General features: G+C 46.1%; 1 protein-coding gene across 9 annotated transcripts; it reads right to left on the bottom strand.

Moving 5' to 3' along the window:
* Positions 1-4899: 4899 nt before the first annotated feature.
* Positions 4900-25126, bottom strand: LOC1272379 (E3 ubiquitin-protein ligase Nedd-4). Of its 9 annotated transcripts, none has more exons than XM_061644407.1 (13): positions 23948-25047; positions 21244-21323; positions 20775-21065; positions 20168-20276; positions 19944-20089; positions 19793-19874; positions 16238-16527; positions 15989-16088; positions 12365-13070; positions 12158-12282; positions 8876-9174; positions 8099-8791; positions 4900-8021 (listed from the first exon to the last, which is right to left on the bottom strand). In XM_061644407.1, exons 1-13 carry the CDS (start codon positions 23999-24001, stop codon positions 7919-7921), a joined length of 3078 nt encoding a protein of 1025 aa, XP_061500391.1. In that variant the 5' UTR covers positions 24002-25047; the 3' UTR covers positions 4900-7918. The 9 variants fall into 9 exon arrangements, with proteins under 9 accessions (XP_061500391.1, XP_061500402.1, XP_061500406.1 ...); XM_061644418.1 differs by having other exon boundaries at positions 12365-13067; XM_061644422.1 differs by having other exon boundaries at positions 20784-21065.
* Between the last annotated feature and the right edge of the window lie 1014 nt (positions 25127-26140).

Genomic DNA, 26140 nt, shown 5'->3' with positions numbered 1-26140 from the left:
TCGCACAAGCACGGTTGCGTGTGGATTCCCAACATCCTCCCAACTGAGTTGATGCGATACGATGGCAAGGTAAAAATAGTAATGGAAAGCAAAAGATGTGTATGTGTTGTGGACAGACCGCTGCCTCATCCTGAGGGCTCACTGTTGACAGCAAGGCTGTCATCCTGTGACGTCCTCAGTGAGGATCGCGGCGCGAGCAGGACCGGTCGTCCTCTCCCCGCATTGCGTGTGTGTTGCGCTTATATTATTTATATACGTGTTATTGTAAACGATACCAAAGATAGTGATAATATAATATATTCTGTTTGTGCCGTACACCACCGTCTCTTGTTTCATTTGTGCGGACACAACAGTGGCGACGAGGATGGGATCCTCCTCGCGTAGGGGGGGATCCTACATCGAACCGACGCAGCACCGAGACCACCATCGCGGTTCCACCATCGCACAACCGCCATCGCGCAGGATGGGCACGCTCGGGCTTGCGCGAAGCCCCAAAGAGGATCCTCACTCCGCTGCAGCACTATCCGGACAAAGCGAGGGGACATTCCGCTTTGGACCGTCGTCACACGGCATCACCGCCGCCCGCTGCAGCGTCATCGGACACACTGGTGCAGTATTGTCGTGTGCGGCATCACGGCCGCCCTTGCTGCACCAGCATCATCGTCGAGCCCGGTGAGCAGGCATATCGGCTGCCCCCTGTCCATCTTCATCGCCGGCGCTCGAGCTGCACAGGTGCATCTCGACGGCGGCACCACTGTCGCCCTTGTGCAGCAACATCGTATGTGTCCCGGGTCACAGTCGTCGTGCGCGGCATCACGGTCGCCCCCTGTGTACCCTCAACATCATCGTCAACGTCATCATCATCCTGCGCGCCCTGCACAGCAGTTCACCGGCAGCGACATCACGGTCGCCCCTGTGCAGCGGTTCCGGCTGAGCGGTCCAAGCGCGCGCGGCACCACGGCCGCCCCCTGCTCAGCCGCACAGTGACGCCCCATCGGCAGCAGCATCCGGGAGAGCTGCCTCATCATCATCCGCGTCAGGTGCAACAGCCATCGACAGCGGCAGGATTATCCGCTACTGTTGCACCATCAACAACAACACCACAGCGGCTGCAACGGAACGAGCGAGCGCAGCACATCGGCTGCCCCCTGTTGCAGCCCGCAACGCTCATCCCGTTCGAGCGTTACACGGAGGCCGGTCAGCACTCTCCCCTGTTTTACACAGCGCCACTTGAGCCGTACGCTTGCCACTCCGGTTTTAAGTACATTAAAACCGCTGCGTTGGCTTAAGCCGTACCGGCTTAATTAAAACGGGGAGATGTTGTGGACAGACCGCTGCCTCATCCTGAGGGCTCACTGTTGACAGCAAGGCTGTCATCCTGTGACGTCCTCAGGGAGGATCGCGGCGCGAGCAGGACCGGTCGTCCTCTCCCCGCATTGCGTGTGCTGTATTTATATTATTTATTACGTGCGTGTGTTATTGTATAACATATACCAAAGATATTTGTTAAATATATATATTCTGTTTGTGCCGTACACACCACCGTCTCATGTTTGTTTTGTGCGGACACAACAGTATGTAAAACCCCCGGACAATCGTCAAGAAAAATAAGATGGGCGACACTTCTAATAAATGCAAAAGTGGCGAAAGTAAGTATTTCATAACTCAACAATGTAACATTCCAAACCAAAAGTGTTATGGTATGATGAAAATACATTTGAGTACATGTTTTGTCTGCAAAAATGATTGATTGAATGAAAAAAACAAATTTTCAATATGTACCTTTGTCTATCTAATTTGACTACTACTACTATCTAATGCATTGTTTGCATTTTTTAAAGTTTTACTAAATGAATGAGTTGTCGCGATTGTAAAGCATAAAACAACTGATGAAATAACGACACTGGAATCAAAAACAAAAAAAAATCTTGTTTTCCGTTGGTTTAAACATTCTGGCACCAAAGTGTGCATGATGGACACTCTGAGGTTGGGAAAGATGGACACAGACAATTTTGATTTATTTTACTTCTGATATGAGCAGATGTCATCAAATTCTCTTAAGTAAGTGTCATCCGTAGACCTGGACCATCCAGCAACTAGAGAAAGCATTGAAATGTGCGTGAAACCAAAACACTGGTTGAAATAGCACACACACTCAGACGACGCTAATGAGGCACTTTACCCAATATTTTGCCACAACTTGGTCCTCTTAGTCAAACAGAAGGAAGAGGCATTGATACGACCTCATGCAGGCATAGATAAGAGATTCTATGGGATTACTTACTTACTTACTTATCCGGCGCTACAACCGCTTTGCGGTCTTGGCCTGCCTCAGGAGTGTCCGAAACCGCTCACGGTCTCGCGCCTTCGTGTGCCAGTCCGTTATCCCGGCATTAATGGCGGACGCCTCCACGCCATGTTGCCACCTCAATTTGGGCCTACCACGCCTCCTCTGTCCTTGTGGACGGACTAAAAAGACTTTACGGGCTGGGTCGTCCGTTTCCATGCGTACAACATGGCCAGCCCACCGGAGCCTGGCGAGCTTAATACGCTGTACGACAATGAGGTCGCCGTACATCTCGTATAGCTCGTCATTATAGCGGCTCCTCCATTGTCTTTCCACACATACGGGGCCAAATATCTTTCTGACCATCTTCCTCTCGAACGCGGCTAAGAGGGTTTCGTCAGATTTGGGCAGTGTTCATGTCTCAGAGGCGTATGTGAGTACCGGCACTATATAGGTGCTATATAGTCCCAGCTTCGTTCGACGCAACAGATCCTTTGAGGTGAACTGATTTTTCAGGCTGTAGAATGACCGGTTGGCAGCCAGCATTCTTGTGTATAGCTCAACTATCATGCTATTGTCGTTGCTGACCTTTGACCCTAGATAGGTGAATTGTGGGACGATTTCAAAAGTGCGTTCACCTATCTGCACGTCACGCCTACGTAGATTCTGATTATTTATTGGTAGGCCCGCTGATGTTGCCACCATCAGTTTGGTCTTTGTCTCGTTTATCTGCAATCCGAGGTTCTCTGCCGCCTGCTCGATCCCTTGGTAGGCTTCTGCTACATAGGAGAGCCGCAGACCAATGATGTCTATATCATCAGCGTATGCCAGGATCTGGGTTGACTTATAGAAGATGGTTCCCGTAGTCTCCACCCTCGAGTCACGGATGGCCCTCTCTAGCGCCAGGTTATATAAGAGACAAGCAAGCCCGTCCCCCGGGCGCAGACCTTTGGTGGTAGCAAAAGGTCCTGAGAGTTTTCCATCCACCCTCACCTGGCATGTGACGTTGCTCATAGTCATTCTAACTAGCCTTATCAGTTTGGCCGGGATTCCAAAAGAGCTCATAGCGTCATACAGTTTTACCCTGGTTATGCTATCATATGCGGCTTTGAAGTCAATGAAGAGATGGTATGTGTCGTGCCTGTATTTAGCCATCTTCTCCAAGATCTGCCGCATGGTGAAGATCTGATCAGTGGTTGATTTTCCGTTTCGGAATCCTCTTTCGGACTCTGCACGACGAGGACCTATCGTAATAGGAGTTGGATGGGAGAGCCTGTATTATCTCTCGAGGGGCTTCGGATCCCATCCCATGAATATACATTAAATAAATACACAATTTCACAATAAACACACGTCAATTTCACTGGAAAACAAACGAATCTTAGCCTACTACGATTGTTCATTTGACGATGGAACACTGCAATCGAGCAGATGTCGCCTTTTTTAACCGTCGTTTATTTTGACGACATCCATTAGCGATCCCACCCAATGTCACGCATAAAACTCTACTGCTCGATACATTTTTACGAAAACCACCAAACTGCTTTTTGAAGCAAGGTACTTTTATTTCAAAGTAAATCTTTTTTGTCCTTACGAAAATGCAATTCGATGTTCGAGACTTCTCGATTTCATGAATATAATAAGCCTGATAAGCTCTACAAATGATCGGAATTTTAATTAAAACAACGTTGCTGATTCATGCTGATTTTCGTTTTTGTTTCGAGTAATGTTCATGGAAATATTTAATTATTTCTCAAATTAATAGGTTAAAGCGAGATAAGCAATAGTGTGACCATTTTATTGATATTGTTCAATCAATAAGTTATGCAACAGAAGACATAAGTGACCGTAGTTGAGAGCAAAATGATTTCCAGTTTCTCAGATGCGAAATAATGGGATGCCAGCAAAAAAAAACCTCCACATGAAAAAAGTATTTTCTCCCAAAATCATTTCTTTCTAGCGAGTGATACCGCTGGGCAGATACCACGACAACATTCCGAGTTACTTCACGCGAGCGTTCGCTTACCAACTGGTGTGTCAGGTCGTTGGCAAGCTGTACAAATGTTACCGTTCTAGTCGCTGTTCGCAGCATGCTGTTCTAGTCGCTGCATAGAAACACTTTTCGTGCACTAAATTCACGCGGCTGTTATTTTTATTTTATTTTATTTTTTTTTTTATTTTTGCAACTCGATTGATACTCGTATATCTGGGTTTCAAGCTTGGGTTGGCGCACATTGTGGCGCAGAGCGTGCTGATCCAGATGGACGACCTGCAGCCAGCGAACCGGCGACTGTTGCGAAAGGGGTGCCGCCATGGGAATGGGTTGCGGGGACAGCATGATCCAAAAACAGCTTCGAACAGCAGACTAAACAAACTAAAGCTGAGGATTTTCGGTGATTTTTTTTCTGTGCCGCTTTTGGGACCTGCTGCATTGCACTGCGTGCTGCCGTTGTTTTGATCAACTTCCAAGTGTCTGGGAAGAAGGTTGCGTCTGTTGCAATGCGATCATCTCACAGACATGGTGGGGGGGGGGGGGGGGGGGTTTAAAACGATCTAGATTTCTCCATGTCCGCGTTATCGAGATCGAGTATACGAGTTTAGATGCTGCATAATTTTACTCCTTCGTAAGTTCCACTTTATTTAAAATATGTTTCCATTAAACTCTAACATACAAATTAACTGAAACATTAATAAGTTCTGAACTTTGTTCTCGGGATAGTTTCGAAAGTGCCGCAGCATTGCCAGCTAACTGATCCGTTGTCTCTCTCTCTCTCTCTCTCTCTCTCTCTCTCTCCATCACTTTCTCTTCTTCTCTAACAAATTGATTTCGTTCGCGCTTCGTAAAAACAAACCGCCTTTATTACAATCCCCTTCCCGTTTTAGTGTAGTATCTGTTGGTTTTTATTTGCCGCTCCTGTTCCGGCCCTTCACAAACACGGGCCCCACACAGTCGCACTGGCAGAGGAATCAATAAATATAGCCTTGTAACATTATTCTTCTGCAGCTTGCAATGGTAAAGCACGAGGGATGGATTATCGTATATAAATATTCTGTTTTGTTTATGTCTTCTCTCCTTTTTTTCTCTTGTTGTTAAGTTTCTCACCTAGCCTTTGTAGCCTTGCAGGGATATAACAAGCATCACACGCTACGCCTGTGGCCCAAACAGCCACGAACAACGAATTAAGTAACAACGAGCAAACATAGTACACAGAAACGTTTGGATTGGATTAGGATGAAAAATACAACGGCGACGGCGGCAGGAGGGGGAGTGGGGGATGCAAGAGAGATAAGAGCTGAGCCAAAAACAGACAACTCTTTGCACAACTCTTCACCCCCACACGAAAAAAAAAACCCCTATCCGGTTTGCAACACTCCGCAAATCCTTTTTACGGGAATCGGCCCCACACACGCATATATATATATAACAGCCATTTGTTTTTTTTTTGTTTTTCCTTGTTGTTTTCCAGCCTGCTCCATGTTCTCTCTCTTTTCCACGCTACAATGGGGTATTGAGTGGTTTCGTTTAAATATAGTACATCCTTTTAGCTTTGCTTCGTTAGTTAAAAATAGCAACGATTTAGCGTACCTTGGTAGGTACGCATGCTTTGCAGTGCGTGTTCTGCAATTTACTCTTCCCGTATTTATCGCATTTTATCGTTCAATCAGCCCATTTCGTGGTTCACTGGTTAAATTTTGTTTAGCTATTTATTCTTTTACCCTCTTTTTCTCGACACAAACGTGTCGGCTTACTTTCGCAGCCTGCCAAATAATGCAATTGCACTAACATTCGCTACGATGACTTTGAGTCGTTAAATTTAGAATTTAATCGGATTTGTTTTGTTTTCCCCATCCCTAGTGTGTGTGTGTGTGAGACGGAAGAGAAAGGTAAACAAAATTAGGATAAACGATCACTACTAGCCCGTAATCAAATTTAGATACTTTTTCATACTTCTCTCTCTCTCTCTTTTATCATACTTCTCTCTCTCTCTCTTTTCATACTTCTCTCTCTCTTTTTTCATACTTCTTTCACTCTCTCTCCCTCTCGTTCTCTCTATCTCTTTCATACTTCTCTCTCTCTCTTTTTAACTTCTCTCTCTCTCTCTTGCCTTCTCTATCTTTCTCTTTTCCTTTCTATCTCTTTCTATATCTTTCTATCTCTCTCTATCTCTCTCTATCTCTCTCTATATCTCTTTTCCTCTCTATCTCTCTTTTCTCTCTCTCTCTCTCTCTCCGCTTTCCTTTCTTTAAAAACAAACACACACAAGAACATCCGAAAACTACGTTCCAATCGTGTTCCCAATAAAGTAAATGTACAACCCGATCAAGTTATCGATACGTTTCTTTACTATCTTTGCCGACTACAAAAATCCGACCAAAAACCAATTTTGATGGTAGTCGTTGCTTTACCAATGACACCGACGAAATACGACCCTCCCCTGTGTTTTCTAGTGTTTTTGTTTCAATTTTCTGTATCATATATACCTACAAACCCTAACTGCAGGATGGGCTTGGGTGTCTGCATCAGCTGTTTACTCAGTTCTCTCTCCGAGCGGCTGCAAACGAGGATGGGAGGCGCAATGCTTTCTTTGGACTTTTGTTTCTCATTCACACTGCCACATGGGGGGATAGGGGGCCTTTTCTTTACATTGTATGTCTACGAGTTTTTTTTATCATTTCGCGATGATTTCTCTCCAGCGCCGCACTACGGCGCAGGTATGTTTTTTTTGTTTGTTTGATTTTGCACGGTTTGTTGCCGTTTGGTTATCGCGCACAAGAGTTTCTACCCTTCGATTATGTTTCTTTATCCTTGTTTTCCTTCCTTTTTTTTGGCAGCTGGTATCAAATATCACGTTGTTTAAGTTTCGCTCACCGGGCCTGTGTTGCTGTGTTGGCCTGCCGCACCCGTCTTCTCCTATCCCTAGAGCCTAGCTATTTCTATTACGCCTAACCTAACTAACCACACATGTTCGAGCAAACCCCCGACCCGAGCGTGTGTACACTTGATTGTCATGAGCCGTCCCACCGTCGGTATCTTCTTGGCTTGGCTTGGCCGATCTATCGGACTGGGATCGCGCAGCCCCGGCTGACGGCGTACAGTGGGAGGGGTTCGGAGAAGGGAGCGAGCCCATGTGTTGCTTGCGAAGCTAAGAAATTTCTCTAACCGTATTGTTGTTTCGTTTCTTCTTACAGGGTTTCCCACGATTTATTGGTTGGTTCCCATTAATTTTTGGTGTATTCCCATATTTTTTTCGTGCGTTCCCACGATTTTTTGGTCGTTTCCCATAATTTTTTGGTCTAATTGTATTGATATCCAATCGGAAAATACCAATAAATTATGGGATCGAACCAACAATCTATGGGATACTACCAAAAAATCGTGGGAACGCACCAAAAAATCATGGGAACTGACCAATAAATCGTGGGAAACCCTGTATTGAACGTGTGATGGCATACTGTGTGTGGACGGGGCGTGTGTCTTCTCTCTCTTTCTCTCTCTCTCTCTCTCTCTCTCTCTCTCTCTCTCTCTCTCTCTCTCTCTCTCTCTCTCTCTCTCTCTTTCTCTCTCTCTCTGTGTTGCAGTAAGCGACCACACCAAAACACAGACACACACCGTGAGTATCGCAAACATATCTAATCGACGCCGGCGAAACCCTGACTGCCCTCGACGGCCTGAATGAGACGATCCTTCAGCTGCTGGTAGCTTTCGTACGGTGGCAAGTCTAATCGATTGAAGCTGCAAGACAAAACAATGAGAAAGAAAGAGAGATATGAGAAAGCAAGCATCGGCGAGAAGCAGGCACCGCAACGTACCACGTGTGTGCCCGGGGGTAGTTTTCCGGCGTGCCCCACTTCTCGATCGTGAACATTTGCGGGCCGTTCGAGCCGTACAGCTCCTTGAAGCCGTTCATCGGGACGCGGGACGTGCCGGTCACGAACTGCAGCAGTCGGGCGCGCATCTCGTTCGAGAAGGACAGCACCGCCCGCCAGAACCACTGGATGACGACGTGGTTCGGGTAGTAGTCGCCCTTGTACAGCGTGTTGCGCTTCCAGTCCCGCAGGTCAATGTTCTGGATGCCGCACATCAGCAGCTCCAGCTCGTGCTCGTCGAAGATCTTGAGCAGGTTGAGCGGCACCAGCGAACCGAACCCGTCCAGGAACGCTTGCATCTGCACCTGGACGCGCGACACGAACCGCCACTGGATGACCAGCCGGATGTACTCGTCCTTGTTCTCGTTCGTCACGTCGATGGCGGCCCCGTTCGGCAGCAGCTCGTGCTGCGTCGTCTGCCCGAACGTTTCCTCGTCCACGCAGAACGTCAGCATCAGCTCGCTCGGGTCGTTCTCCTTGATCCAGACGAGCGAGTTGTAGTACTCGGTGTCGACCGCCTCCATGTCCTTCAGGTCGATCGGTTTCTGCAGCATCATCTTGTAGAACGGCCGGATGAAGAACGCATCGAGCAGCTTGCCGTGGTACACCGCCATGCCGGCGATCCGGCCAATGAATCTAGAGTGCGAAACGGACGCGTTAACATATGCTTCCCATGCAGAGGGGGGAAATGGGAAGGCCTGTTCCTTCCCTCCGCCTTACCTAAAGTACAGCAGGTGGTCCTCGTTGCACAGCTCGCTGTACGGGTTGATCTGGAGCGTGTAGTTGTCCATCGCCGAGTACTCGAACAGGCCGTAATACGGGTTGAACATTTCCTTCGACAGCAGGTAGAACCATTCGCGCGCCAGCCCACCATAGTCCAGGCCTGCCTCGCCCTCGAACTCGATCCACAGCTTCGTCTTGAGTAGATCGAGCCGCGTGACCGAGTTGATGATCCGGTAGGAATCCTCCATGATGGACGCACGGCGCACCTTGATTTCGATCTTGTTCGGCACGTTTTGCTATTGGAAGAGAGTATTTGCAATTAGTGCTGCTGATGCACACACAAGAACTATTGCCCTTCCAACCTGTCTAGTACAATTGTTTAGCTTTCGTATGCCTTACGAATTATTGCAGAAATCTGAAAGGTCTCATTGGATGATATCGATACACAAAAAAAAGCTACCCGTACCAATCAAGGAGCTAATGTGATATAACGTCACTCTATTCTACGGTGAAAGTGTTTGAGTTTATACTCCAATGACAACTATTGAAAGCGTCCATGACGTATTGTTTCTATCGCAAACCGTGGATTCATGCCTCAACGCTCCAATGCCATGAATTAGGTAGAATTTGTTCTGGTTTTTGTGAGCAGCATGGATATGGGACATCAAGAGGACTGAATTTACACAGATCTCAAGAAAATGGACCATTATTTTACAAGGAAGTAGTGAGATACAATATAACTTCCCAATTATTAGTATAATAAAGACATTACTCAGATGTGCATATGTCCTGTTTGCCAACACATTAGCAGTTCTGGAACCAATTACTTCACTTTCCATACAAATAATACAGAAAAGAGCCACCTGCATATTGAGTTCTTCGTATAACGAAGAATTGGGACGGATTAAACTCGTTATCCGGTGAGCCACTGTATATCCTAGGGTATATTGCTGGCGAAGCTATCAAAACTAGTCTTGACTAAGAATGCAATAAATAAAAGAGAGTCAAAATTGGTCACACGACGTCTACAACTATTCAACAGCACTATTAGACAGCAATCACGGATCACTTCTATTAATTGTATTGTAGAACAGTTCGTGATAATCGTGTTTCGTCAGGCCTTCAAGATGACTTGGATATTTTTGTGAACTGGTGTGATTGAAACAAGCTAAGCTCAAAAGCGCTCAAAAGTGTTCTCGTGCAAATCATACAAAAAGTGTCTATGCTATCCAACGAATGGATCAAGTTCTAGATTTAAGGCTCCTTCTTGATAAGAAGCCAAAGCGACAACACTACAAGACGGAATAAATTCCCAAGGTTTGAACATTGTTCAACAATAACACAATCACATCGGGTGTTAGCTTCTACACTTGCGAGAAGATAGATTCGTTTTTTACGCTATCATACAATGTCGTCTCTATTGAAATATTAGTCCAGAGCCTTTGGTCAGGAGCCATTGATTCGGCGCCGGCTCCGGAGCCGTGGGTGCAGAGCCGGCTTCGGAGTCATTGGTGCGCTCCGAAACACCCATCACTATTAGACAGTAACACTATAACAAAAGTATGAATGTGTGTGTTAACTTTCAACCAGTGAATTCTATTTCGGTTGCTTGTAGTGGTTGGTATCATTTTAAACGAGATGATTTCAGTGTTATTTTCAACATATTGTTACACAGCACGCAATAAAATTTAACTGTAATACAACATTTGAAAGAAAAGACAAAGACATAAGCATCCTCTCAAAACATGCGTCAAGGCCGATTGGGTTGTGGGAGTAACAGCACATTTTTGATTGAAAAAAATATTGATAGGATTTTTAAAATTCTAATTTTACTACGATGTGTTATAAAACGTTATTATGATCCTATAAAACAGTTTTCATTCAAATCTAACAAGAAATTCAAAAGATATACGCTTTTAACCGTAGAGTTGGCAACCAGATTTACACACGTAAGTTGGCAACCGGCATACCCGGGTATTCCACACGTTTTGATGCAAAAAATTAACGATTTTCATAGGTAAACAATGCTTTCTATATTTTAATGCTGTAAGCAAGTAGTGCCGACCATATATTCTCTTCTATTTCATTTATTCATTAAGTTTTTTCATTTTATTATAAAAATAACGGTCAAATTGAAATTTGGAATCGCTTGAATTTGGCTCGAAAATAGGCGCAATACGAAAAGAAGAAGAAGAGAAACGTCATTCTCCATACAAAATGTATGGAATACCCGGGTATGCTGGTTGCCAACTTACGTGGTAAAGTTTAAAAAAAATCAAAATAAAATACTTACAGGCTGTTTAAAATTACAATTTATGCGCCAAAAAATCAGAAATTAAAAGTTGGGAGGCTACGGAAAACGTCAGGTCAATAAAAGCAATGAATCAAAAGTTATTGCAGTTCGAAGTTGAAAAAAATACCCGGGTATCCGGTTGTCAACTTAAAGGTTAAATACGAGAAACATCATTCTTCCAAACAAAATGTATGGCCTACGCGGGTAGGTGGTTGTACTTGTGAAGGGTGTATAAACTTAAATAATTTAAAAAGATATTTAAACATTTTTGATATTTTTTAGTTTTTGCACACGGTTAGAAAATATCTTTTCTGAGGCATTTTAAAAATTTGACATCGATACGATTTCTTAATCCAAAGTTATTTTGGAATACAGAAGCGAAACTTACCCGTGTAGGCGGTCCTACCCGCTCCAAATGACGGTTAAAAGCTTCCATTACTGCTCCAATTTTGCAAAAACATATCGAACTACGTTCACAGACAGAATACGCAGAGTCACCCATTCAACTTCAACTTCTTCTTTTGGCTCAACAACCGTTGTCGGTCAAGGCCTGCCTGTACCACTTGTGTGGACTTGGCTTTTCAGTGACTAATTGATTTCCCCCCATAGCAGGATAGTCAGTCCTACGTAAGGCGGCACGGTCCATTTGGAGATTGAACCCATGACGGGCATGTTGTTAAGTCGTACGAGTTGACGACTGTACTACGAGACCGGCTAACTTCAACTTCAGGCTTCAGAAATACACGATACGATACAAACGAAACAATTTTGGCTATGTTTCCGTGAATTAAACAGACTCTAGATCTCTTTGATTGCAGTGAACCGATTTTGGCTTTTAAGAACAGCTCACAGTTTCGTAACTTGACAATAAGGAAGTGATTTTAAGGGCATTGCTTTCATTATCTTACACTTACTAGGCCATCATATGGTGGACAAGTTCTTCAATATAAACAAAATACACTAGAAACAACAAAGCGATCACTTACCGGTTTTCGTAGCTGCGTCTTCAGGTACTCGTACTTTCGCTTGTAGTCGCGCGAGTAAGGAACCGCCTGCCCGGCGATGTTCGGTATGGACAGCCGTGGATCTTCCCACTGGGTGGTTCTGGTGTCTGGAGGAAGGTAAAAGACAGCACAATAAGTACAACGGAGCCCAAATGGAAACGTTCCATCCAAAGGCCTAGCCACACATACTGTGATCGATAAAGAAGATACGGCCATCGCTGTGCACCCGCTCCTCCCAGCCTTCCGGCAGCGGCGCTAGCCCGTCCTCCGGCCGGCGCACGTCGCTCAGGGCGGCCGAACCCTGGCTGGTCGGCATCGGACTGGCCCGGCCAGTTCGCGGATCCACCCACGACGTCTTGCGCTCGTTGTGATCGATGAAGAAGACGCGCCCGTTCGGGGCGAGCTGCATCGACCAGCCGGCCGGCAGTGTCATCGAACCGGCGCCTCCGCCAGTCGACGGGCTGCTGCCCGACGAGTCGTTCTCGTTCGACGTCGAGGACCGGGTCGAGGAGCGGTCGTCGCTCGTGTCGTTGTTGTTGATGCTGTTGCTGCCGTGCGTTGCGCCGGTGCCGAACGTACCCCCGTTGTTGTTGTTGTTGTGGTGCTGGTGATGGTGGGGGTGGGTGCCCCCACTGGTGGACGGTCGCCGGTCGCCGTTCATGTTGCTGGAGGCACTGCTGCTGCTGCTACTGTGGCTGCTACCGCTGCGCACAACGGTCTGGCCGACGCCGCCACCGTCCACCATGTCCTCGTCCGCTGCGTCGATTGCGGCCCGCTGCTGCGCCCGCAAGCTGCTGTCACTGCCGATGGACGAGCGGCTCGACGAACGGCGCCCACCGTCCGCCAGATGGGCGGACGATCGTAGCTGCACCCCGCCGTTCTCACCGTTCTCCTGCTAGCGAGAGAAAGAGCGCCAATCCATTACTGAGCCCGAGAACACACGGTAAACACGCTGGAGCTTGCTTGGGCGTGAACAGTGACGGCACAGATACCTCTAACCCACACACACAACAGCAACAGAAAAAAGCACCAGGCAAGAAAGTCGATCGCTAGGCAAGCTATGCACGGTTTGATTGGACAGTTTTCGACACACCGCCACCAGCTGTTGCCCATCTTTGCCTTGCAGCGAGTGCACACGAAAACACGAGTTTTGCGCCAAATTCGAATGTAGAATACCATTTAAGCGGAGTTCGCCATCTCCTGTCACCAACTGTCAAATCGTGCGTCTAACGTGAGAGTGTGCAAGTGTGGCGATGAGTGACAGGCTACTACGATGATGCCTGGACAGCTAGCGGACACAATTGGTTAAGTTCATACATATACATACACGCACACGGACAAGCAATAACTAACCTAACCCAACTATCTTCCATGACAGAAATGTGACAGCATGTATAAGGACTTCGTGAAAACAGTAGCAAAAACAAAAATGTATGACGCGATATTTAAGCTTGAAACTTAAATCCTTTTCTTAATTCGTCTCGTTAAAATTCTAAGTCTTCTTCTTCTTCTTCTTCTTCTGCGAGAAAGGATGTATCCTCCAATGTTGTTCAAACTTTCGTTTGAACAGGTATGCCCCCCATCCCATCCTCAGAGGCATACTTTCTCTTATTTAGACTTCCACTATCTAGAGTCATATATCTAAATAAAATTCTATAAACTACCACATTATCGACGGATTGAAACAGATTTATGATGTAGCTAGTTCATTTCATCTCGGTTACAGGGTAACTCAAAATACTTTCGAGGGTCAAGAGAGACTAATTTTGATAATGTATTGCCAGAAATAAAATTGATCCTAAACCCATAACGGCTCTAGGATTTATCCTAGACCGCGAGCAGCACTGGAACTGATTCCCTACCTATACCGATTGTAGATTTGGGCCTGAACCAGTCCTGGTAATAGTCCTGAAATACACCCCTGACACATCATGAATTGATCCTGAGCGGCCCTGGTATAGATGTTGAACCTAATTCATTTTTGAAATTGATCCCCAACCCATACCGATTCTAGAATTGATCTTGAACCCATATCGACCCTGGACCTGATGCTGCTACATACCGACCGAAGAAATAATCCTTCATTCCTTTGGGTCATGGAAGTGATCTTGAAACCACAACAGGAAATTCTAAGTTCCTGGAACTTACAAAGACACTATACCGATCCTGGAACTAATCCTTTCCCTATACCGGTCTTGGAACTGCCACATATACCATATCAGTCCTTGCATTGATTCCGAATTCAGGAACAGTTCAAGAAAAAGAATAGTTCACGTACCTGGGCAATTCTAGGATTTAGCAAGTAGGTACTGTATGTACTTCGATCCAGTAACTGACAATTAATGGTAGCAGTATAGTCGAATGATCAATCAGCTAACCATTTCCGAAAGCAGTTGTTTAACCAAAAATCAGCGTAGAAATCAGCGTGGTTCTGACCAGGTAATCAGAAAGTAACAAAACTAATGCGCGTTACCTCTTGGTTATTAAACTAATGCTAAAACTTATTTATAGAGGTTAGCTCTCACGTCTAATATCACTGGATTTCACCATATTTGGCTTCATACATCACGGCCCGACGCTATATGTTCAAGGACACGGTCACGATTGAGTGATTGCATTTCAACTTTTTTTTTACTTTTTGTTTTAAAAATGTTGGGACGATGCCAACAAAAAAAAACGGTAAGAAACATTCATAGCATTTGGCAAACAATCAATGGAGCTTATTGTACTATTTTTCTCGATTCGTGTTGAGAAGAAAATTTTGAAAAATGCACCATTTTTTTAGTAGTATTGCAGAGAGAATTCATCGAGACGGGAAGCCGCAATCGCAGTAGGCTTCAAATAACCAAAACAGCTATCAGAGATTACTTTCATCTACGCTCACAAAATTGGAACGTAAGCCAAAGAATAAGAATTTTTCTCTCAATTTCGTTGAACTATCTCTTTGTTTCATGTTGGTTGATCAATTTGGGTCCTGATGGCGTTTACATTATTTTCTTTAATTAATTTCAAACCATTCTTTCATGGCAGAAAACTGAAATATTTCACTTCTAAACTGCCAGGACATCGTATTTGATTCATTTTCCGTTGGGGTTTTGATATCGGGAACGAATGGCTTGAATCGACTCTAGAATCACAAGAATACCTAGGCGCTTTCATGGATAAAGCTCTACTACCTGATACATTTCAATGGAATCTTCAATACTGCTCTTTGAAACGGAGTAGGTAGTTGCAAATAAAACCTTTTTTTCCTAAGCAATGTTCAACTGTTCAACGTCGAGCTATCTCGATTGCAAGAGTAGAATAAGGCTGAATGAGTCGTTAGATAAACTATAAATGTGCGTCAATCATCCAAAAATACCTGAAAAAGACACAAAATAACTAAGGGAAACTATGGGACCTAAAAATAATTCCAACCAGCTTCAATCATTTGTTTGACATCATTTCGAACTCGCCACCATATACACAAGTGCTTATACATACTGACCACACACATTCCACGATAGAATGCCACACCGACTTAACCCAAAAAAAACCAACAAACCACACAAAACCAAAACGTACACACACAAAACAGCGCACTCCCGCAAGTGGACAGCACACAACCATGACGAGCACAACAAATTTTCACGCTGCTTATCAACCGATTTCCACCCCAACACTGGACAATCCGATACACCCGAGCACGGAAAGCGACCAAACACGCTCTGGCCCTACAGCACGCAGCCGCAAGACCTGCTGCGCGTCAAGCACGCCTGCACCAGCGAAAGCACCAAGATCTTTGATCTTGCAATGTCGGCTGGCGCGTTTTACCTCGGCCGTGGTTTGGGCGGGTTCCTCCGTCAGTTGCTCGTGCCTGCCTGGACGGGCCTGCCCCGCTGCGCCCACCGTTGTCCACCGCGAAACTGCACTTCTGTAAAGCGTTCCCGCCGGAAACGGGCGTACACAGTAGTGTCACAATATCACAGCGACAATTGGAAAATAACAACAAAGAGGCAGATTGAGAGAGAGAGAGAGAGACTGGGTTGTGCAAAGTACGATCGAGAAGTACTCGGGACGAACCTGGACCGATTCAGTGCCGCCGCCGCACGGCCTGGTATGGGGACGGCCCGCGTACTGCTTCGCACCAGCGCGGCCGGCAGCCGGGGCGGTGTACTCAGATGCCGGTGTGCGGACTGAGCGGGTGCAGCACCCGAACGCAACACTACGGTGTGGGTAGACTCCTTTTCGGCCGAACCATCGGGACGGGCGCTGCTCGCGAGACTTCCGTTCGACGCGGACACGAGCGAGTTGCTACGCGATGTGTTGAGCTGCAGGGCGGCCAGATCCGACCCGACACTGCCCGTATCCGACTGAGCTCCGGGAGAGAAAAAGATCGTTTGAAGGGCGGGTGGTTTGAATATTCGTTTGCTCAGAAGGAAAGAAAAAAGAATGTGACCCTTACTGTAGCGTCGCTGTATGAATCTTAAAATAGTAAAACTCCGACGCAACATGTAATCCAAGGTTCAAAAGACCCTTATAAGTACTGTTAGGTTTAGGATTTTTTTACCTGTATTAATATGAATTAATCTTTAACCAATCCGATCGAGTCGTTTTTAAATATATACAAAGTATCCTTAACATATAGCTCTGGCTATGAGTTTTTTGCAATAACGAGCAAATAATTGGATTATTTTTTTTATATTTTATCACAAACGCCACAAACGGATATGCAAAAAAAAAACTGGGAAAGAAAACCATCGGCAAAAGTGGCCAAGTCCTACGTTTGACCCACGTTTGATCATTTCCTGACACAAACTAACAACCATTACCATACATGTGTTTAAAACTAATAATGAAGCAGGCTTGACCTTGGCCGCTCATTTAAGGCAGCGATGTCAAACTCATTTGACGCGGCGGGCTAAAATACGACTGAAAATAGTAGCACGGGCCGCAGCCTAGTTTTTATATGATATTATATGATACAACAATCAGATCATTGCCAGTTGCAATAGTTAAAACTTTGATGCAAAATAAAGTTGAAAAATTAACTTTAGCAGATTAATTTCAATAGGCCATACACTTCAAATAATTCCAAAATTTGCACAGCGTGATGCCAACTAACAAGCTTTAATACGCTAAAATAATGCCAAAAACTGGCCATGACTTACTGCATTGGTATATTCAATATATGATAGTAAATTTAAGTTGATATTGGTGTCATTTTGATTATCAATATTTTTGAGCTGGTATTGGTTGTGAACTGCATTAACATGCGTTAAAAACAGTGAATTTTTGCTTTTGTTGCTGCCCAAGCTCCAAAAAATTACTACAGATTGGTTCGTTCAGTCCAGACTTTGACAAATCTTCATTTGACAGTCGAGGCGTGCAAAGTGTCATAAAAATCGTTAGTAACCGTTACTCCCGTTAGTAAGCTTGAGATCCTTTGTAACATCCTGTCACAAGTAACAAGTGTTTGTGCTGACACCTGATTTCATCTTTGTTCTAAATAAATTTTGCAGAAGAGTTATGTTCTAAGCTGCAACCATACCTAAAGAGAGTTTCGACCTTTCCCAAAACAATATGCCAAGAAATGTGAGGCCTTCCATTTTTAATTCCTGTTGGTTGAGTAATATTGTCAAATTTTCCAAGTTTTTTCTTATTACAGTAATTCCTTTTTTGGGCCGGTCTGGTGATACAGTCGTCAACTCGTACAACGTAACACCATACCCGTCATGGGTTCAAGCGCCGAATAGACCGTGGCCCCCATATGTAGGACTGACTATCCTGCTATGGTACCAATAAGTCACTGAAAGCCAAGCTCACTATACTAGTGGGTATAGGCAGGCCTTGACCGAAAACGGTTGTTGTGCCAAAAAAAAATGCTTTATTGGTAAGATACTTCCGGACATTCACGGTTTTGTATGAGATTGAAGCTAATACGCGAGTTGTTTCTTTAAACAAATGTTCATCAAATATTTTTTAGTAACACATTTTCTCATGGGAAAGGTTATAACAATATTTATAACATTAAATTTTAAAAACATTTTCGTTAATTTTACTAAAATTCTCTGGAATTGGATACTTATTTTTCTCAAGTTTTCCTTTTGATTTTTTTTCTACAATTCGAACAGTTTTTTGAATTCTGGTCTTTTTTTGTGCATACACGCATAGAAAGAAGTTATGAAAAAAAACCCGACAAGGTTTTGTGACGTTGCATGGTCTGACAATTAGTAGAGAAACCTGTGAAGAAGAAAATCTCTTCATATTTCAGGTGTTTGGCATTGACTGACTTGTACTGTAGAAACAGAAATGCTTCTACAAATAAATTTTGGTTTAAGTGGTCGCGGGCCACACCGATAGACCTCGCGGGCCACCAGTTTGACAACTCTGATTTAAGGAAAACGCCGAAAAAAAAATCCAAAAAGAAAGATTGTAAAAAAATGCACATACAGCACAAGAAACGGTTATTTTAGTGAGGGTGGCTAAAGAATGGGACATGATATATCAGTGGTTCAGATTGCAACTAACAAACATATTCCAATTCCTTGCATCTGATAATTTTATGACGAATTACACTCTTTATGGGAGAGTCCGCTGAACAGAGGATTTCCTATGGATTATTTTGGTTACTTCCCGTACATTTTTGGATGCTTTCCATTTTTTTTAAATTATTGGGCATAGTCCAGATGTTTTCGAACCGTTTGCACTGACTTTCAATGGGACGATGCCAACAAATCGTAGGAACGATGCGAAAATATCTGGAAAACGATGATAAAATCGTGAAACAAACCCCAAAACAATTACGGGAAATCAAACAAACACCGCTGTAAATATATTAGTATACTTCAACATGTGACCACACATGGGCGGCATGACCCGAAAGAAAAAGAAACTGTTCCGAACAATCCGTACCAAGATTAAATTAAAAAAAAACAATTCAAAGTGCAAGCGATACTGACTACCGAGCGTCTAAAAAACAACGACCAAAAACACACCCAACACACACGTGGTCGTGCAAAAGTGAGCTACCGGAACCTAGCTAAACAACAGCCACTCGGAGGTGAACAAAAACTGCATACAACACACACGCACACACACACAACCTCTAATGCGTCGGCGCAGAGCAGATACTCCGTGATCGAAACCTCCGGGCTGCGCTCGGGCGACGAATCGATGGCGAGCGATTCGGCGGCGGCGTGGGCCAGCGCGTCCACCCCGACCTCATCGTTGTCCGCGCTGGTGGCGATCGCTTCGCCCGCCTGCACCTCGATCGCCCCGCCCGCGACCAACCCCGGGGCCAACGGTTCATGCTCCCGTCCGCCCTCCTCCTGCTCGTCCTGCTCCTCCTCCTCCTCCTCCTCTTCCTCCTCAATGTTATCGAACGAATCGTTATCGATGCTAATGTTGTCCATATCCTGCTTGAGAGCCCCGGGAAGCCCGCGTAAGCATGCAAAAATTTAAATCAAAATTGAACAAAACAAAAACAAAGAGAAAAACGAACCAACGAGGTTCGATCGCGCATGCAAACAGCGAATTGGGTTCGTTTAGTAAAAAATCCGAGTAAACGCCCAGCCGGACGCAAAGGAGCAAAGGAGAAAAATCCTGAACGAAGGGATGGCAGACCACCATACTTACCGTTGCGCTGTCGTCTACGCTGATGTGTACCCGGCGCTGGAATGCAACGTCCATATCGCTTTCGGCGATCGCTTCCATAGGCCTGCAAAGAGAATGAAGCCTGCCATTAGCTCTCGGGTGCGGCTCCGGCTGGTCCTCGCTGGCCACTTACACTGCCGTGGGACGTTCCCACTGGGTCGAGCGGGCCACATGATTGACGTAGTAGGTGCGACCGTTCGCGTCCTGGCGCTCCTCCCAGCCCTGGGGCAGCTCGAACGCGGCCGCATTGCTGGTCGAGGAACGCGGCGTACTGGCAACCTACGCCGGCAGAAGGATGAAGATGGGGAAAGATAGTGATGCCATCGGTACCGAGTTTGCTGACTGGCTCCTACTTACGCTTGGGACGGGATTCGAGTCAACCATCTCCCAGTCAGTCTCGTTGCTGTCCTGATCGACAATGAACGCGTGGTACAGTTGCAGCTCGCCCCGCACATTCGAACGAGCGCTGCAGAGTGGCGGGAACGGTGCGAGATGGGTGTGAGAAGGGAGAAAATATTAAAAACAATGCGACATAAACCAGCAAAGTGCTACACTATTCAAGCGGGAAGGAAAGAAATACACGTGTGTTGCTGCTGCTGCTGCTGTGCTCGCTTGAAAGCAGAACGCCCCAGTCGCACACGCTTCTAAGCACCAAATGTACCTTTCCAAACCAAACAAAGGTCCGTCCCGGCTGCACGGGAAAGAAAGAAAAACAAAAACTACCCCGCCAAACTAACGGTCACCTGGAACTGACCGTTCGCAACTGCGCAATCCCTGAGTCCCCAGGTCCTAAACTGGCGCAAAAATACAAACAAAAAGAAAACCACAACCGAGGCGAGAAAAATGGAACTTATATAGATGGCGAAAGCCCCCTCCAAACCGAAGGAAAGTAAAATTAAAGACCTTAAAACATAAACAATAAAATAAAATAAAATAAAAAGAAAATAAACAAACTCAAGCGTACCGAACTGACCTGCGCGGTCGCAGTGGGTAGCTACGGATCGGGATCTCGACGCCCGGCCGCTCCTTCGGCAGCTGATCGAGCGACAGCTCGACCATGCCGAGAAAGTCGTCGCGCGTGAGCCGATTCTCGTCGAACACCTGCAGCACCAGCTTGTGCTCGGCCGGGTTGACGCGCAGGATGAACTCCTCGTTCCACTTCGGGTGGAGCGTCCGCTTCTTCGTCTTGGTGAACTTGGACAGGACGGTCGCGTCACCGCTGATCTGGTTTACGTCAATGCGCACGTACGGGTCGCTGTGCGGGTGCGGAAATGGGGGTTTTGGGAAATTAATTAGATTGTGCCGTTTGCTGGAGAGGGGGGGGGGGGGGGCAGGTGGGTGTTTATCATCTTTGCCGGTTTAGGTTTTGGGAGTGTGTGTGAGCGTTTTCTGTTATATTTGTTTTTGTTTTGGCAATACAAGCGAAATATTACCTAGCGCCAAATATATCCTTCTTTGCCAGCTGCAGCCCAGCCACGACCTTAATCCGCAGTGGGTACGCTCCATCCATGGACTGTAAAAGAAAGAGAGAGATAAAAAGAGAGAGACAGAGAGGAGGATTAGCATAAAATATATGTATAAATATTGCTTGTACACAAATTGTGCAAGTTGTTGATATTTTTGTTTTTCTTTGTTTTGTTTTTAAATTAATTGGCTTGTGAAAAGTAATTGTTTCCCAGCCTTTAACCAACAAATAGTTTCATTTTTCCGTGATCTGTCGAATGCCAGAGCAATTTGCTACCAGCACTGGAATCCAATTTCAAGGAATCCAGAACACATCGGATTAGATATTCAGAAAAGCTGAACAGATGGCGTCACAGAAGGAAGGATAGCAGACATGGATTAGAACATGGAAGCCGACTAGGATCGGAAGAGACAGTACTCATTATGAGTAGCTCAATAGGGACGAAGGGACGAGTTATGCAGTAGGAATGCCTTTAGTGATGGATAGGGGTAGCCGGTCTTGTAGTACGGTCGTCAACTCGTACGACTTAACAACATGCCCGTCATGGGTTCAATCCCCAAATAGACCGCGCCGCCATACGTAGGACTGACTATCCTGCTATGGGGGGAAATCTATTAGTCACTGAAAGCCAAGCCCACAAGTGGGTACAGGCAGGCCTTGACCGACATCGGTTGTTGAGCCAAAGAAGAAGAAGAAGAAGAAGGGGTAGCCGACTAGGATCGGAAGAGACAGTACTCATTATAAGTAGCTCAATAGGGACGAAGGGACGAGTTATGCAGTAGGAATGCCTTTAGTGATGGGTAAAGTTGGCAAACATCCGGAGTCGACTCCGATCTGACTCCGAAATTTTCGGAATCGACACTGGAAGGTAGGTTTGCCCAGCATTATCCGGAGCAGTTTGGAAATGTCTGGAGTCGACTGGAGTCGTCTAGAGTCTTTCAGAGTCCTCCATACGTCCAGAGTCGTCCAGAGTCGTCCAGAGTCTTTCGGAGTCCTCCATACGTCCAGAGTCGTCCAGAGTCGTCCGGAGTCCTCCGGAGACGTCCAGAGTTATCCAGAGTCGTCCAGAGTTCCCCGAAGTCGTCCGGAGTCGTCCACAGTCGTCCAGAGTCGTCCAGAGTCGTCCAGAGTCGTCCAGAGTTGTCCGGAGTCGCCCGAAGTTGCCCGAAGTCGCCCGAAGTCGCCCGTAGTCGCCCAGAATTGAAATCGATTCTAGTCAAGACCTCCGGAGTTGACCGGAGACGACTGGTGCATTGTTTTTTTTTGTAGTCAGGCATTCCATCTCCGACTTCAATTTCTACTGGCTATGGTCGACTCAAGCTAGCTATTCTGAGAAAGAAAGACCTGTGCCCTACTCCGGACAACTCCGCACGACTCCAACTCCGGGTGCCGAGAATTTCGGAGTCGGATCGGATTCGTGGGTGGGCTCCAGAGAGCACTAGTCTACATCATTCGGTATTCCAAGCATCTATACAGTCCAGTTCCGTATTCCGTATCGTTTTAGAACCCACTGGCACTGCATTGTGCGGAACAGGATCTTCTTCAGCAAGCAAATTCAGCAATAGTGATAGCCTCTGCAAAACTTGCCAACATGATCAAATGTGCACAGAGGGGCAGGGAATGCTACCAGCTGTGGCGAAATCCTGAAATCCTTCGTGAACCTCCGGGAAATTATTACACGCAGCCTTCAAAACGGCCAATCTAAAGTAGTCGGCACGAGAAAACAAAAAAGTCAATAAAACCAACCACCTAAAACAGTTACAGGGCTTTTTCCATCCATACCCCCCCCCCCCCCCCCCCCTCCCTCCGGGGCCTGCTAAGCAATCTAAGCGGGAGTATATCGGGATTTTGGGAATGGTGTGCCACAATGACAACAACATTTCACAGCACCACCACCACCACCACAGCAGCTGTATGCGTGTGTTTGTGGGTTCTTTTTTTGTTGCTCTTCTTCTTCTCGCTGCTCGTCATTTTTTCGGTTTCCGTTGGGCCTGCGTGTGCCGCTGCCCCAGCAATGCAACTCAAACCGCCCCACCATCCTTTTCCCTGCCACTGCTCCTCCCCCCCTCCCCCCTCCTCTTCCTTCCGAAACGCCATCACACACATGTTTGGGTGGCCACACGTTTTCCGTGCTGCAAATGTCAAATGTGAATGGTCAAATCGATTTTACACCACCGCCAGGCACGGTGGTTGTAAAGGAAAACGGTGCTGGAATGGTTGGGGAAGGCAGGGAACGGGAGGGGAGGGGCAGATGGGTGGTTCTTACAGTCACCACAATGAGGGTTGATTTTTGTTGCCCGCCCGGTATGACTCACTGTGGGTGGGCATGTTTTGTTTTTTTTTTCATTCACCTGTCTCTTTCTCTGTGTGTACGTGTGTGTCTATGTGTCTTCGGTCGTGTTATCGAGCCTCTGAGGCGAAGTTTTTGGTGGGGCTTGTTGTTGTTGTTTTTTTTTTTGTCTGTTTCTTCTAGAATGGGTGGGGTACAGCAGACGAACGGTAATACTATACAATAGAAGTACAATACAGGGTGGTGGTAGTGGCGGAAGACGGATGCGTTTGGGAATCGATAAGCGCGCTCGCTTCTTCCTCTTCTTCCCTGCCCCTCCCTTCACGCTCGATTAGCACCGGCGATCTAATCAGCGCTCCAGCGCCCCGAAGTAAAAACTTACTTGCTGTCCATCCGGTGCAGCTCCCGCACAGCCATTTTCGTCGACGTTTGCCATCGAGCTGGGGTGCTCGGTCCGGCGAGCTTTGTGGTCAACGGGTTTAGGGCAAAACGGGCTCAAAGGACAATGCCGAACGCCGTCCGCTGGTTGAAGAACTGCTTGATCGGAGGGGGTGGGGGGATGCCGATTCCGGCGGTTGATCGGTTGATGCTTCCTCACACTTTCCTTCTCGCTCTCTCGCTCTCACGCACTCTTTCGCTCTCTTTCTTCCGTTTTATCGCACAAGAAGGGAGTGATGGTTGTTGGCGCTGGTTGATTGAGGGCGGCTTTGGGCCGCACAAGCCAACTAGGACTATTTACACACCTGCTCCTAGCACGTACCACGCGCCGGGGAGGGAAGGGGGTAGTTGGAGAAGGGCTGGGTGGTTAGTTCACAACACACACACACACACACACGCTCGCGCGCTCGCTTGCTACGGATAAGGATGCGCTTGGGCGGCTCGGGGTCACATCGTTCCGGGGAGGGAACTGTCGGCAGCAGCCGGACGTACGGTCGGATGTGGTTCTGGTGCCCGGCCCGCAGCGGACATCCAAGGCGGGAAGGCAAACAGGCAAACGCAGCTCGATGGCACAGCGGGGATGTGTTTTGGAGTGTGTGTACCCTCTGTACCCTGCTGCGGATGAACGCCACTATTAGCACACGTACGGACACATACACACACACGCACACACGCGAGCGCTCGCTACAAACACAAGCGCCACAATCACTGCCCCGTCGGTGAGGAACAAAACGCTACGCAACTGCTTTGCAATTAATGGGTCGAAATTTCGTTTCTAATCTAATAAACACTCAGCGAAATAGAGAGAGAGAGAGGCGCTGTCGCTGTGTGTGCGGACACACACACCGGAGGGGTTTGTGGGAAGGTGGAAATGTTAAAGATGAAAAACAGACAGCTCGCTCAAGGCGCGTTTACACCGAACGGGAAGGTGCTATAGTGGCTTGCGCGAGGATTACTGCCAATTTTGAATAATGTGTTTCTGTGCTGTAAATTTATCGCATTGCAAAGAAACAAAACCAATGTCTTCGTTCTCAAGGGAAACACACTACTAAAGCAAGGCATTTTAAACTTATTAGCGCTTGAGCATCGTGTAGCCATGCAGGAAGGTTGACTTGATTCTGACACTTTGTTGCGTACCAAAACAAAACAAATGCCTGTACAGGGTGACCCGGAAACTACCTTCACTTCATATCTATAGGCGAAAGGCCATGGGAGTCACAAAATGCTGAAAACTTTTTCATAGCGTGAGCTTTTGTAACTTGTTTGAGCTTTATTCAAAATTTTGTAACCGGGTGCAGCCAGGAAATAACGTTGACAAAAGTTGACAAAAAGTGACAAAATTTAACGTTCGCGAAAAAGCGTTAACAAATAGCTACAGGCGTCCCCCGAGTTACGACGATTCGCAGATACGACGATTTTGATTTTGACAGTTAAAAGTTGTCATTGAGACGAAATGTTAGCAGAATCGTAATGAATTAACGCAGCACACTTGAGGGGTAGAGTTCAGAACGCAGAGAGAGAGTTTATTCAACATAGCAACTTACTTTATACCCTACCTCCTGTCACTTAACATTATATTCATGCCAGGTAGCATCACGCCTGACAGTGGTAAACCATTATTCCACACTCCTCCTCATGAATATATTGTTCGATCGGATCCTACATTAACGAGTCCTAATCCTATCGATAATTCCTTAAGCTTTTGTGCTCCTAGAGGTTTAGTTAATAAATCGGCTAACATTCTATCTGAAGCACAATATTTTAATTTAACAATATTCTTCGTGCAAAGATCTCTTGTGTAATGGTATCTAGTATCGATGTGTTACGATTTTCTTTTTTCATGATGTAATGATGTAAAATCAATACAACTTCTATTATCTTCGTAAATTAGAGTTGCTCCTTCTTGTTTTAGATCCATGTCCTCTAATAACCTACGTAGCCAAACAGCCTGTTGACTTGCTTCCGAAAGAGCTATGTACTCTGCCTCCATTGTAGACATCGATACGCACGTTTGCTTTCTACTAGTCCAGCTAATAGTGCCTCCTCCTAAACGGTATAGGAATCCGCTACAAGATTTTCTATCACTGGTATCGCCTGCCCAGTCCGCATCACAAAAACCTACAAGTTCAATTGTTTC

This window comes from Anopheles gambiae, chromosome X (assembly GCF_943734735.2).
Source record: "Anopheles gambiae chromosome X, idAnoGambNW_F1_1, whole genome shotgun sequence".
Classification (NCBI taxonomy): Eukaryota; Metazoa; Arthropoda; class Insecta; order Diptera; family Culicidae; genus Anopheles; species Anopheles gambiae.
This window is presented reverse-complemented; position numbering and strand designations above follow the sequence as displayed.

Coding starts and splice junctions, on each gene's coding strand:
- LOC1272379 (XM_061644407.1), bottom strand. CDS start 24,001: ATGGCAAACGTCGACGAAAATGGCTGTGCGGGAGCTGCACCGGATGGA. Junction 20,277..20,774: donor CGACCGCGCAGGTCAGTTCG/GTACGCTTGAGT, acceptor GCCACTCTGCAG/CGCTCGTTCGAATGTGCGGG. Junction 12,283..12,364: donor TATCTTCTTTATCGATCACA/GTATGTGTGGCT, acceptor ACCTTCCTCCAG/ACACCAGAACCACCCAGTGG.